General features: G+C 42.1%; 1 protein-coding gene across 3 annotated transcripts in view; it reads right to left on the reverse strand.

The window, feature by feature from the left end:
- msh3 (mutS homolog 3 (E. coli)) overlaps nucleotides 1-12,812 on the reverse strand; it is a 44,885-nt gene that overhangs the window by 21,474 nt on the left and 10,599 nt on the right. For 2 of the 3 annotated variants that reach the window (XM_054610782.1, XM_054610784.1), the window contains exons 11-20: nucleotides 12,369-12,453; nucleotides 10,810-10,919; nucleotides 8,848-8,980; nucleotides 6,518-6,705; nucleotides 5,237-5,405; nucleotides 4,958-5,022; nucleotides 2,938-3,054; nucleotides 2,480-2,587; nucleotides 967-1,081; nucleotides 383-540 (exon numbers count right to left, since the gene is read on the reverse strand). In XM_054610782.1, the coding sequence (XP_054466757.1) occupies nucleotides 383-540; nucleotides 967-1,081; nucleotides 2,480-2,587; nucleotides 2,938-3,054; nucleotides 4,958-5,022; nucleotides 5,237-5,405; nucleotides 6,518-6,705; nucleotides 8,848-8,980; nucleotides 10,810-10,919; nucleotides 12,369-12,453 (1,248 nt within the window). The remainder of the gene's footprint in view (nucleotides 1-382; nucleotides 541-966; nucleotides 1,082-2,479; nucleotides 2,588-2,937; nucleotides 3,055-4,957; nucleotides 5,023-5,236; nucleotides 5,406-6,517; nucleotides 6,706-8,847; nucleotides 8,981-10,809; nucleotides 10,920-12,368; nucleotides 12,454-12,812) is intronic. The other variant, XM_054610783.1, reaches the window with a different exon arrangement.

Consider the following 12,812-nt stretch of genomic DNA (forward strand, 5'->3'; position numbering starts at 1 on the left):
GACGTATATCTATTTGATATTTCAATGTGATGCCTTAATATATACAGGTTTGTTGACATAGCCGGGCCGACCCTGTAGGCTAGCTCACAGCCGCCGCTCTGCACTGCTCTCATAAGGCGGTTACAGCTGATGACGATGGCGTCGTCATGGAAGCGTAGCACCCACCCTGCAGTTCCCCCTCAGGTAAACACCATCTACACTTCTGCAGCAGTTTGTACCGTTAGCGCTGTTAGCTACGAGCCACCGGCTCAGGCGTTGCCATGTAGAGAGCTGTTGAGAGTCAATCAAAATGCTCCCAATCCTGTGTTATGCACTTTTAAATCAAACCACTTAAAACAGATTAGTATCAGCATGCTTTGCAGAGCAGTGCTTGTGTTCATACCTGGTATAAATGCCGTCCAGCATGCCCAGGCGGGCCTCAGAGGCCGGGACGTAGGAGCCCATCTGAGCCATAACACAGATCAGGGCCACCTGGCGGATGTAGGAGCTCTTACCCCCCATATTAGGACCAGTGATTATCATAGTTCTCCTGCCTTCGCCCTGTGAGAGAGGAGAGGAGAGGAGAGGAGAGGAGAGGGAGAGGAGAGGAGAGGAGAGGAGAGGAGAGGAGAGGAGAGGAGAATAACAGTGACATAGACAGAAGGCGTTGAGAGAGACAGAATAAGATATTTACATGCTGTCCCGCACAGCTGAGGAGGTGGGTGGATTGAAAGCTTGGCTTCTCTTCCTATTGGCTTGTGCTTCTGTTGCAAAATTAACCTACACCCACTCCAGCACTGAGCGAGGAAGTGTGTGTGTGTGTGCTGCCATGCAAGTCAGTATGAGTGTGCATCATGTGTGTATTTATGTGTGTGAGTGCTGTTACAAATTTGTTTCAGAACTGCCTCAATGAGCAAACAAACATCCCTGTGTGTTTTGGCTCAACTTAGTTTGAAGCACTCTGAATGAGCCTGTGTGTGTGTGTACCTGTAGTTCGGTGAGGTTGGGCACATACTGGTGGTGCTCTCCCATCAGTAAGTCGATGGCAGGGTGTCTGCCGTCCCTGATCATGATCTGTCGCTGACCTTCACACACCTCTGGCCTGGATACAGAACACACCCTCAGCAAGTTGGGCACATACAAAACCAATTACACACACACACACACACACACACACACACACACACACACACACACACACACACACACACACACACACACACACACACACACACACACACACACACACACACACACACACACACACACACACACACACACACACACACGAGTCCTGAAACTGAATCCCACCACAGTATTGTGCAATGAGTTATAATAATATTGCAATTCTATAACAATATTGAAAATAATAAAAATCTAATAAAAACTAATTCGACTGATAACAAATTTAGTGTAACACTATCAGTCCATCACTCTAACTTCTTAATACAAATAAAACCCACAAATAAAATTGAATTAAGGAAAAGCTTTTCAGAGAAATGACTCAGAAAACAGTAAAGCATTTGTTGCTATTTATCTGCCAAAATACACAATTTATCGATATTGGACAATAAAATTGGCTTAATGATCCATTGGCCAGGCTCTACTTAAATAAACAAAATTAACAAACACAAACAAAAACTTTGGATGCCTGCTTTCCGCTAAGGAATAGTTTGGGAAATACGCTTATTGACAGAGTCAAATAAGAAGACTGGCGCAGTTACTTCCTGGCAAACATACAGCAAAGCAACCAGCAGAGAGTCCAGGTTTCTACTCCCGGGCCAATAAATAGCCCCACACATAACCCCCCTCTTTAAACTGCAACATGTTCTTTTTATTCTTCACAGATTTGGACAGAGCCAGGCTAGCCGTTTCCCCCTGCTTACAGTCTTTATGCTAAGCTAGCCGGCTGCCAGCTGTAGCTTCATGTTTAGCGTACAGACCTGAGTGGTATTGATCTTCTCATTTAGCTCTTGGAAAGAAAGCAACAACATATATTGCCCAGAATGTCAAACTTTTCCTTTAAAAAAAACAACTAAATTTACATGCAAGAGAAGTAGAAACTTAAGGAGAACCATGGAAAAAACAGAAGACAGTGATTTAAAGAGGAGCTGCAAAAAAAGAGGAACTGCGGTACGAAGTCGTGGATGGATGTGAAGCTATAACAACAAAATGGACAATATAAAGGTAGGTGTGTGTGTGTGTGTGTGTGTGTGTGTGTGTGTGTGTGTGTGTGTGTGTGTGTGTGTGTGTGTGTGTGTGTGAGTGTAAGTGTTTGAGCAAGCGAGCGTGTGTGTGGGAGAGATGTTGGCGTTTTGGCTGAGCACGCTGCTGAGCCCGGTGCACACTCCCACACACAGCCTGTCTGAGACTATAGGACACGACACAGGACACCCACACACACACACACACACACACACACACACACACACAATATCACACATACAGGGGCGGGCACACACACGCACCAATATTTACGGTTATCATGAGAGGACATCACCTGCAATAGTCCCCTTGTTTAGCCACCTCAGCCAATGAAAAGAGACAGTCCATGGTTGCTAGGTGACTAATAGCCCTTTTCATGGTGTGATAGTGCTCCCCAAACTGACTGCGGAGAGAGAGAGAGAGAGAGAGAGAGGAAGAGAGTTTGAAGTGTAAATTAAGGTAAGTGCATACTGTGTACTGAGCAGACGACACCGATGGTCCACTCGACCAAAACAGACGGGAAGAGCTGAGAGGCGAGCAGGCATCTCTCTGAACCAGAGGCCGACATGTTTTTAGCAGTTTTTCCATTTGAGTTTATAATCAGCTGTCTCTGTGTGTGTGTGTGTGTGTGTGTGTGTGTGTGTGTGTGTGTGTGTGTGTGTGTGTGTGTGTGTGTGTGTGTGTGTGTGTGTGTGTGTGTGTGTGTGTGTGTGTGTGTGTGTGTGTGTGTGTGTGTGTGTGTGTGTGTCATACTCCAGAAAATTGGTCCACTCCCTCTGACAGTCCAGCAGCAGCTGCTCTCGGAGCTGCAGTAGCTTCTTGTAGCGCTCCGCCAGGTAAGGAGAGTGATACCTGCTCACTGCCTTGGTGCTGAGGAGGAGAGAGGGGAAAAAGAGATGAGGTGGAAGTGAATACATACAACATGTCACAATATACTGAGCTTCAATAAGGACTCAGACTGCAAGACACCAACTTTGTTTGTCTCAGGCTGCCTTAAAACGAAGCGACTTGTCCATTTCTTATTATGACCAGATCAACAGTAATTTTTCTGTTTTTTTTACTGGATCGCTGCCTGAAGATGTAAAATTATCAAGTAGTTATGTGATGCTCATCAACGAATCACGAGTGGTTCACAGCTTCCTATAGAACATGAACTATAGCCGGTAGGTCAATCTAGCTCGTAGCTTTCTGAAAATGGCTGCCCTCTTTTCATTGTCTGCATGTTTCTGTCCAATGGATGAACTGAAGTCCAACATTCACTCTCCCAGATTTGATCTCCACCAACTCCTAAAGGGGAAGTTTCTGGCTCTTTAGCAGTTAAATTCTTTACTATGTTTATCAGCTAATCAGCTAGCAAGGTTTCTAACCCCTGTTCGGTGCTGAACAGGTAGTCTGTAGTGGGTTTATCAGAGTTTTTTGACTGAAAGCAGCTGCATATGGAAACAAAGTTAATGAGAACAGTGAGCGAGAAACTAAAGAGTAAAAAGTAAAGTTGAGGACTGTAAAACCAGAAGTGCAGCTTTAAACCATTATATGATTAGTTCCAGCATCAAATTACCTTGTAGTATAGTTTAAAATAGTGCAGTTACTATGGTAACCTGCAGTTAAATACACTTTTGCTGTTGTATTTTGGTCATTTATGTAGTAGTTTATTTAGTTTTTGTCTTTTTGCTCCAGCTGCCTGTTTCTGGGTTTGCTGTTGTCATAGAAACATACTGTAATTATAAAAGACACAAAATATAAAAGAAACATTTGTTTTCCATGGCCATTATATATCCTATAATGATAAAGTATTATTATTATAAATGAAAAATATGTTCTCATTACAAATGTGCTACCTCTAGTGTTTTAGAGACAGTGAAGATCTAACGCTCCACAGAACACCGTTCAGTGAAAAAATACATTTACTCAGAATGATGCAGCTAAATCTCAGATGAGATTTACAGCCTGGCAGGTTTATGCCTCTGCCAACTAGTCAAGTTGCAGTTTAAATCAATGTTTGTCCAAAATGTAATAACTAAATGATTTTATCCCATCAGATATTTGTGTTAATTTGTCACAATTAGCATATGAATTCCTGAGTTACTGAGGCTAAAAACACATTTTTAGAGTCCAAGTGGACGTTTGTGCCAGATCTAAAGAAATTTCCTCCAGGTGTTCCTGAAATACCGATTTCACATGAATGGACGGACATATTTTTAAACGTACGCAGGCTAAAACGTACTACACCACAGTCCCATGAGAGTGAGTATAAACACAACGAGGCTCTGAAGACGACGTATTACTGTCTCATTTAGCCTTTTTTACAACCTGTTAAAGCTCAAAATTCAGAAGCGGGTATTTGCTGACATATCTTATATATCGTAGTTAAAAAAGTTAAAATCTCTTAAGCTTGTGTTGACCACAGGCCTTATTTCAGGCATCTAACCAGAAACCCATTAAAAAAAAAAACATTGACTTCCAGACGAGGGAACAAGAAGTGCATAACGCTGACTCATTTCCTGGATTTAGAACTCATTAGTCCATCACTCTATCCAGAAAGCATGTTAGATCATTTCAGAGGTGATATTTAACACGATGGAGCAAATTTAAGTCAGTGCCACTATCATATCATCTTAGAAAAACTGATAAAAGTGTAGATGACTGTGACTGTGTGTGTTCATCGCTGCTATTTGTGTGTGTGTGTGTGTGTGTGTGTGTGTGTGTGTGTGCGTGTGCGTGCGTGCGTGCGTGCGTGCGTGCGTGCGTGCAGGTCCTGCAACTGTGAGCCCACCTGCTGATTTTGACCCAGTCAGGTGGAACAGTGGACGACAGCGAGTTCTTCACCTCAATCAGAAACTGAGGGCAGAGGAGGAAGAGGAGGAGGAAGACTTTGATAAATAAGACGGGAGCAGACGGACAAAACAATGTGTCACTCTTGATTAAAACTGACACACATACACCGATCACAAAAACACACGCGCAGACATCGGATCATCGCCGTGACTCATCAGGCCATCAATCTCCTCCCACCTGTCTTTCACTCTCAGCCTCAAACACACACAGTCTGTACCTCCTGTCCAGAGACGGTGACGTAGTCCAGCGCCGGGGCCTTCAGCGTCAGTCGGATTTCTTTGCGGTGGTCCTGAATCTGGCTGAGGACAGTCTGGATCTGCTCCCTCCTTTTCCGCAGCACCGGGAAGTCGGACAGGTCTGAGAACAGCTCCGTCTTATTTCCTGTCCTACACAAACACATAAACGCAGAGTAAAAATGTGAAGGCGGCTGGTAACAAATCCTAGTACACATCAGGGGGACAGACACACAATACAAGGACAGCTTCTGAGACATACACATGACTTTCAACCTACCTTTTAAGGAGCAAAAACTTTTTGGGGCACTGTGGTATGTTTTTATGATTTTCACAAAACATCTTAGACTTGTTTCTAGATTTGTCAATATCCACCACCATGTTTTGGCAATCGAACTGAATGAAATTAATTAAAAGGAATCCATTGTAGAAGAGTCAGAAAGACACCAATTTCTCCATCAGCCGAGATGTATACGTTTTAAATGTAAGGTATGTTTAACAAACCAAGATTTTAAAATGTGTGTGTGTGTGTGTGTATGGCGGCTCATGGATCTATGTTCATGTAAAAATATGTTGCTGCAAGTTCTCCTCTTCTTAGTCTGGAGATAATAATAATACAGTTCCATCACACAGCAATTGAATGAGCAAGAAAACCTTCCCAAAAACAGTTTTATTCTAAGTCTCCACATAGTTACAAAAAAAACACCAAGTTGATAAATTGATTAACAAAACCATAATCAAGTTTTGATTATGGCTGGCTGGTGTCAGCTCATAAAAATGTGACGATTTGCTACCTATATTAGTCTTATATCAATGCTCATAGATAATATTTGGGTTCTGGAGTGTCTGAGAAATTGTAGTTGGCATTTTTCATTAGTTTCTGACATTTTATAGGCTAAACAATGAATCAGTTGATCTATAAAAAAAAAAAGAAATCAATAGTGTAATCTCAGTCTCAGTCCTGCACTGCATATCTGCCAGACCACAGTGAGTGTAAACAACACAGCTATTTAAATGATGAAACGTTGACTTGATTGACCACATTCTTTAGTAATAAACAATAATGACCACTCAGACAAAATCTATGACTATGACATTCTGAGTAAATCTGCTTTAACAATGAATCACCACTTAATAAATGTGTCTGGAGAGATCTTCATGCTCTGATTTTTAGATATTGTTTCTGTACTGTGCTCATACAAAATACCCAGTTCCTCCTCTTTTTCACCTCCAAATGCCTCCCTCTCATGCTGCTGGATACTCACTTGGCAGCCCTTTCATTGAGCACCTTGAGGTGGCTTTGGGCCGGAGCCAGCAGGTCGGGGGTGTCCAACAAGAGGCCTCGGAGCAGCCCGGAGGTGATCTGTGACTGGATAGCTGGGAGCAAGGCCTGCAGTTCACTCCCCAGTCGAGAAAGGCCGCTGCTAATGAGGTAGAACTCCTGCGTGGAAGACTGGAACGCACAAAGAAATGCATATGATTTGATCAAGCGTAAAGGGTTGAGCAACCGCTGGTTAGGGTGGTAAGGGAAGTTGAAATTGATCAGAAAGTGATGGCCATGTTGTGTTACTGGGGTATTCTGCAAACCAGCTGGATTAGATCATTAAATCTCATTGCAGCCTAGCTTAAAGAGCGACGATCTATCACAGCAAACGCTCTGAGAGACAGCACTCATTAGCAGCAGCAGAGTCTGCATGTTTTCACAACATGGCACAGAGAAAATAAAAGCTGCTTTACTGCGTTACACGTGTGACAAAATGTGGATAATAAAATGCAGATACAAGATTTTCAAGAACTTCAGTCACTGCAATTATCCTTCACTGATGCCAAATACCACCAAGACAACATTTATTTACTTTTAAAGTTCAGATGAAATAAAAAAAAATAACTTTCACAACCCCGGTCACAATGTGCACCTATTCAAAAGTATATGTAAAAAAAATATTCCTTAGTATTTTGAAGTGAGCTGTGTGTGGAGCCACATTCCTCTGTAGCTCCCATAGACTGTACAGAAGAAGTGGACGTAGTCACCATGACGTCACTCATTGGTTTGTGAACTGCCATTTTGAAGCCTTGAGTTTGGCATTTTTGCCGTCACCAGCTTGGTTTTGCTTGCAACCAGAGGTGACACGAGAGGGTGGAGCTTAGTACATCCAAACGCTGAATACGAATTTTTTAGGAGACCACAATGCTAGAATTAACTTTCATGAAATGATAACACACAGCGAAAGGTTTAAAGTTTTAAGATGAAAACAGAGACAACTTCCTAACGGACAACTGTGTGTTGGCAACCTCTCAATGGTCTGTTTCACTCTAAACGGGACCACAATTTACTAAATGAACATCATGCTGTATTGAAGAAGACTTGAAAGTAGCGATTGAGACAAAAAACTCACGTGAACAATGTTTACTGAAGCCATTAATCAAGTGCAAAGTAAACTTATTTTAAACAATGATAGACTTTTAAACAATGAAACTCATTTTTGCAACCGGAAGAGTCGCCCCCTGTTGGCCATTAGGAAGAAGGCAAGTTAAGAGCACTTCTGTGTTGCCTTCACTCTGCAGAACCAGAGGTCGGCGCCGTAGCTACATATCACGCATCATTATAAACCCACCCACTTTTTAGCGGTCTATCCGAATGCAAAGGATTAGATTTCAATCCCTGGGGAATACTTCACAGTACAGAAGCTTTAGACGCTCAAGGCACCAAGATGAAGTCAAGTTAATGATTAATCAATGCTCTGAATGAAAAATACCTCGGAAGAAGGCCAATATCGTAGATTATACTGCCTCCAAATTGCCATTGATGATGTCACAGTTTAGCCACCAAGTCATGAAAGGTTAATGAGAGTCACACTGACAATGGTTTATGGCATTAATCACAAACTGCCGTTTTAATTGTCCTCCATGTCAGCAGCCCCTGTGATGCTCTTTTATGAACCCAAACAGACAGTAAGCGTGCCCTTCCTCCCATTATGTCAATGGAGCCACAGAGACACAGGCCATTACACACAGCCACATTCATCAACAGATGGGCAAAATGACAATAAGGCCCCCTGTGTGTGTGTGTGTGTGTGTGTGTGTTCAGTGACATTTGATTGTTTTCTTTTAACAATATATGTAAGAGTCAGAAGGTTGAACATGAGCTCAGACCAGAGGGCCTCTCTCATCTCCACACACACGCACACGCACACGGGATGGAGCCTAGCTCTGACATTTCAAAAATGGGTCCGATGGGAAATGAGACTGTCAATCAGGTAAGTGCCACTGAGGCAAATGCTTCCCGTTGTTAATCAAGAAACACGCCATAAAAAGAGAGAGCGAGAGAGAGAGAGAGACAAAGAGAGTGGGAGAAATAGAGAGAGGGAAATTTTCTTGGTTTTCATTTTTATGGAAAACAGCATGAAAAAAGAGCTGGTTTGGAACAGTTTTTGCCACTTTGTCACTACGCCCACAGATCTCAGCTTTGGATGGTGAGTGAAGTGTTATCATAACTGACAGAGTGATTACCAGTTCTACAAAAATAAGACCAAGCTTGTGGAAACAATAAAACGCAAGAGTCTGTGTGTGTCATTTCCGTAATATTGCGTTTTACCTTTTTGTGGTATATGCTGCAGATGCCTCTCTCCAGGTCGGGCAAACGCGACAACAGGGACCTGACGGAATTCAAAGTGAGCGAGTGAGATTCCAGGATCTCCTGCACCGCATCCTGCCTCTCTGAGATAGACCTGGGGGTTCATGAAAGAAAAAGAAAGAAAGAAAAAAGAAAAAAAGTACTTCAGAAAGTAGAAGGGAATGACGGAAGACAAAGAAACCAAAAATGTTCATGTTCAATCTGCAAAATACATTTTTCTTTTTTGGAGAGCTGAATTGGACTTGATTGAAAGGCACTGTGCATTTTGAACTCAGAGCAAGTAACTGCCAAATTTCCACTGATTAGTTTATTCAGAGATCCTGTGATGTGCTGAGGTTTGCCAGTCACCTGAACAACCTGAAGCCAAGCAGCTATGAAGGGAGTGATTACGTTGTTATATATATTATGTGGAATTCCTTCAATTTGGGATTTTTTTCTCCCACATTTGTTTACAGTATCTTTAGGGCATCCTGTCCTGGTGATGGGTACAATCTGTATTTCTGCAGTATTAAAATGTGTGTATTCGTAAAAAAAAAAATAGTAGCTCAACCAAAGCAGTATTTATTTTACAAAACATAAAAGTTGACAGTATAAAGTGTTACAAACTTGTAAACTGCTGACTTTATCATAAATGTATACGCGTGAGAGAGTGTGTGTGTGTGTCTTGGAATTAATGTGTAATCTGGGTTTTATAGGATGTTGAAATTCTGTAGAGCAGCTATCTGGATAATCTGAGAGCAGTGCCCAATCCACAGATATAATCCCTGCACTGCGGGAGGGACACACACACACACACACACACACACACACACACACACACACACACACACACACACACACACACACACACACACACACACACACACACACACACACACACACACACACACACACACACACACACACACACACATATATATGGTTAATAGAATTACACTGTGGAGAGGAGAACTGGAACAGTACTGCAATAATATAACTGAGAGGCTGTAAGGCAGTTGCAGCATTTCAGAAAGGAACTATTAATATTTGTGGGGGGGCAGTGTTTCTGGAAAAAGAGACAACTGCTGGGTGAGGAGATAATTAAGTATTCACATTATGAGCGCTGTCTTGTATCCTCTTGAACAACAATTTACATTGACATTTCAGTCAACACGTGAATTCAAACATGAGAAAAACACATTTTTATAACAGTCATGTGACTTTCATCAAAATAATCTGCTACAGGTTTGTATTATTTCTGCTCCTGACAAAGTATGTAATCATCCATATCACATAGTAACATGACAGCCTATGTGAACTACTGCTTTCTGTCCTACTGAGACAACTAAGTGAACACAAAGCTGCATGGAATTCATTCTGCAGCTTAAGAAATATTAAAAACACATTCATGTATTAAGCAGGTCTCTTAGTGGGATGGTACACAGCCATGGAGTAATGCTGCACTCATGTTATATCAAAATTATCTTAAACCAGTATCCAATTTTTAAAATGTCATTCGCGCCAACGTTAAAGTTATAATTTTCAAAGTATTAAAAAAATATATATATTATATGATATTGATGCCTCACTTAGCCAAAGTCGGTTGTTCCAGGTAATCAACCTCAATTGTGATGGATATAATGTCATATCATCAATACACAGTGTTTTTAATCTACACAAGACCAACTCTACAATCACACAAACATCTACAGTTATCCGGTCTCAAATCACAATCATTTGAATCTTTCCCACTCCATATGAGGTGAAAGCTTCATAAGTGCAGCCTGAGACTCTTAATTCAGGCCAAGAAAGTGGTTCAGTGATCCAGATAGCCTCACAGAGCTGTGAAACTGAATGATACAACCCAGAGAAAGAAGCTAAAACAGTTCTGCTCAGCACCGACTGCAGTGCTTCATCAGAGGTCAGAGGCTATCCTGTACTCACCGTGGGTCTGTGAGGGGCCGGCTCGCCCACTTCCTCATCAGTCTCCTCCCAAACGGAGTGCGAGTGTGATCCAACACCCACAGCAGACTGCCCCTCACGCCGCCATCTGTCTATCAACGAAAGAACGCACATAAAAACACAGCTTACATGTACATCATTTGAGTCTACCACATTGTCAGGATGAATAAACCAAGAAAAAATGGTGATGTAATGAATGCAAGAGGCCAAGCAGGTGATGGAGGCCACAAGCAGTCAGGTGAGAAGGTTTGAACTGAGCCTGAACTCCATGTGTGACAAACATGCCACGGCAGCAGTGGAGTCGTGCTGAACTTTTGAGCCGCCGCCCACGCCAGCCTGACTAGTCACTGAGCATTCTCTTGTGATCGGAGAAATGACAGTTTAACTCACCCATTAAATTATTTTACAGTCCGCTGTGCAAGCACGACTTCAAAGTGATTCCTACAAGTTGCACAGACTTAGTTTGGACAGTCTTGACACGTGTGTGAAACGGTATTTTGCTCTGGAAGACGACGATCTACCTGGTCAGCCACATGACTTTTGTATCCAGGCAGCTGTCAACACTATCAACACAATAGAGAATACAGCAGGTCTGTCTACTCCTCTGGCTTTTTTTACAGGCAGGAATGTAACAAATCTCATTTTCAAGCTGCATAACTACTAAACCTGTACTGTAAATGATCGCTGACATGTGTTCAGAAGTCTCTTTAGGCCCCGCTTTGCCCGAGCAGTAGACTTCAGACTTGACTCAAGACATTTTCAGACACAGCAGGCCACTGTTTCCCATAAAAAAAGCTCTAAAAAAACAACCGTACACTACCCGCTCAGCACCAAACAGCAGACAGATACATTTATGTAACAGTCTATACCTTACTTGACCTAATGCCGACATCAGCATGCCAACATGCTCACAATGACGACGCCAACATGCTGACGTTAAGCAGGTATAAGGTTTACCGTGTTCACCAATCTTAATTTAGCGTGTGAGCATGCACTTGCCATTCCAGCTGAACCATTTATGCTCTGATAAAGGTTCTTTAGACCCAAAGCATAGAAATAAAGTGCTCTCCGCATAAATCTAAGTGTGCTGATATGATAAGATAAGATAAGAGAAACTTTATTGACCCCCAGGTAAATTTGTCTTGGGCTCCAAGCCGCTGCATCACACAATCGCTTGCCAGCATCACAATCAACATGCACGCATAGAACATAGATCATACACACACTCATGCATAAACATGCTTAATACACATATCTATTCAATCAGCGCGTTAGCATGCAAAAATTCAAGTGCAGCTGAAATGTTAGGCACCAAATTTCACAGCATCCCTCCAAACCGACTTCCAAGTATTCTCAAAATACTTCTGATGTAATAAAAAAAGGATTTCTCATCGCCAGGCCTAAGAGAAAGTGCATATGTTTCTGTTTAGAATACACTAGAGGATCATACAGTATGTTGCAGTTTGAACCATTTATCACCCAGACGCCAATTCATTACACTTAACCAGTTGCCATGACTGCCAGCTGAGGTGTGCTGCTACCTGATTGTTGAGGATCTCCAGGTTCCTGAGGGTGGCGGCACTGAGGTTCATACCGTCGGACTCAGAGGACAGACGTAGGAATGAGCTGCACATAAGCACAACATCAGACCAAAATACAGCTGCAGGATCAAATGATCAGTGTATGAATCAGGGAAAGCTTTGAAAATGTGATGACTGGAATGATGAAGATGTCTTTCTTTAACTTAAATCCAAGCAATTCTGTGACAGAAAACTGTTCCTGTAAATGTTGAGGTCCCCTTAAAAAAAAATGTATACGTGGAGAAAAGCTGCATTTTAAAGCAACACAAGTCTACAATAAGTTGTAAAATAAATTTTTATATCAGGAGTAAACCTCACTTATTCCAGGATTACGGCTGCAAGTTATGGTTATATCACCTGCTAACAATTTACTGTTAACCTTATAAAAAATAGTAGTTTAGTCTA

The sequence above is a fragment of the Anoplopoma fimbria genome, chromosome 13 (assembly GCF_027596085.1).
Source record: "Anoplopoma fimbria isolate UVic2021 breed Golden Eagle Sablefish chromosome 13, Afim_UVic_2022, whole genome shotgun sequence".
Taxonomy (NCBI): Eukaryota; Metazoa; Chordata; class Actinopteri; order Perciformes; family Anoplopomatidae; genus Anoplopoma; species Anoplopoma fimbria.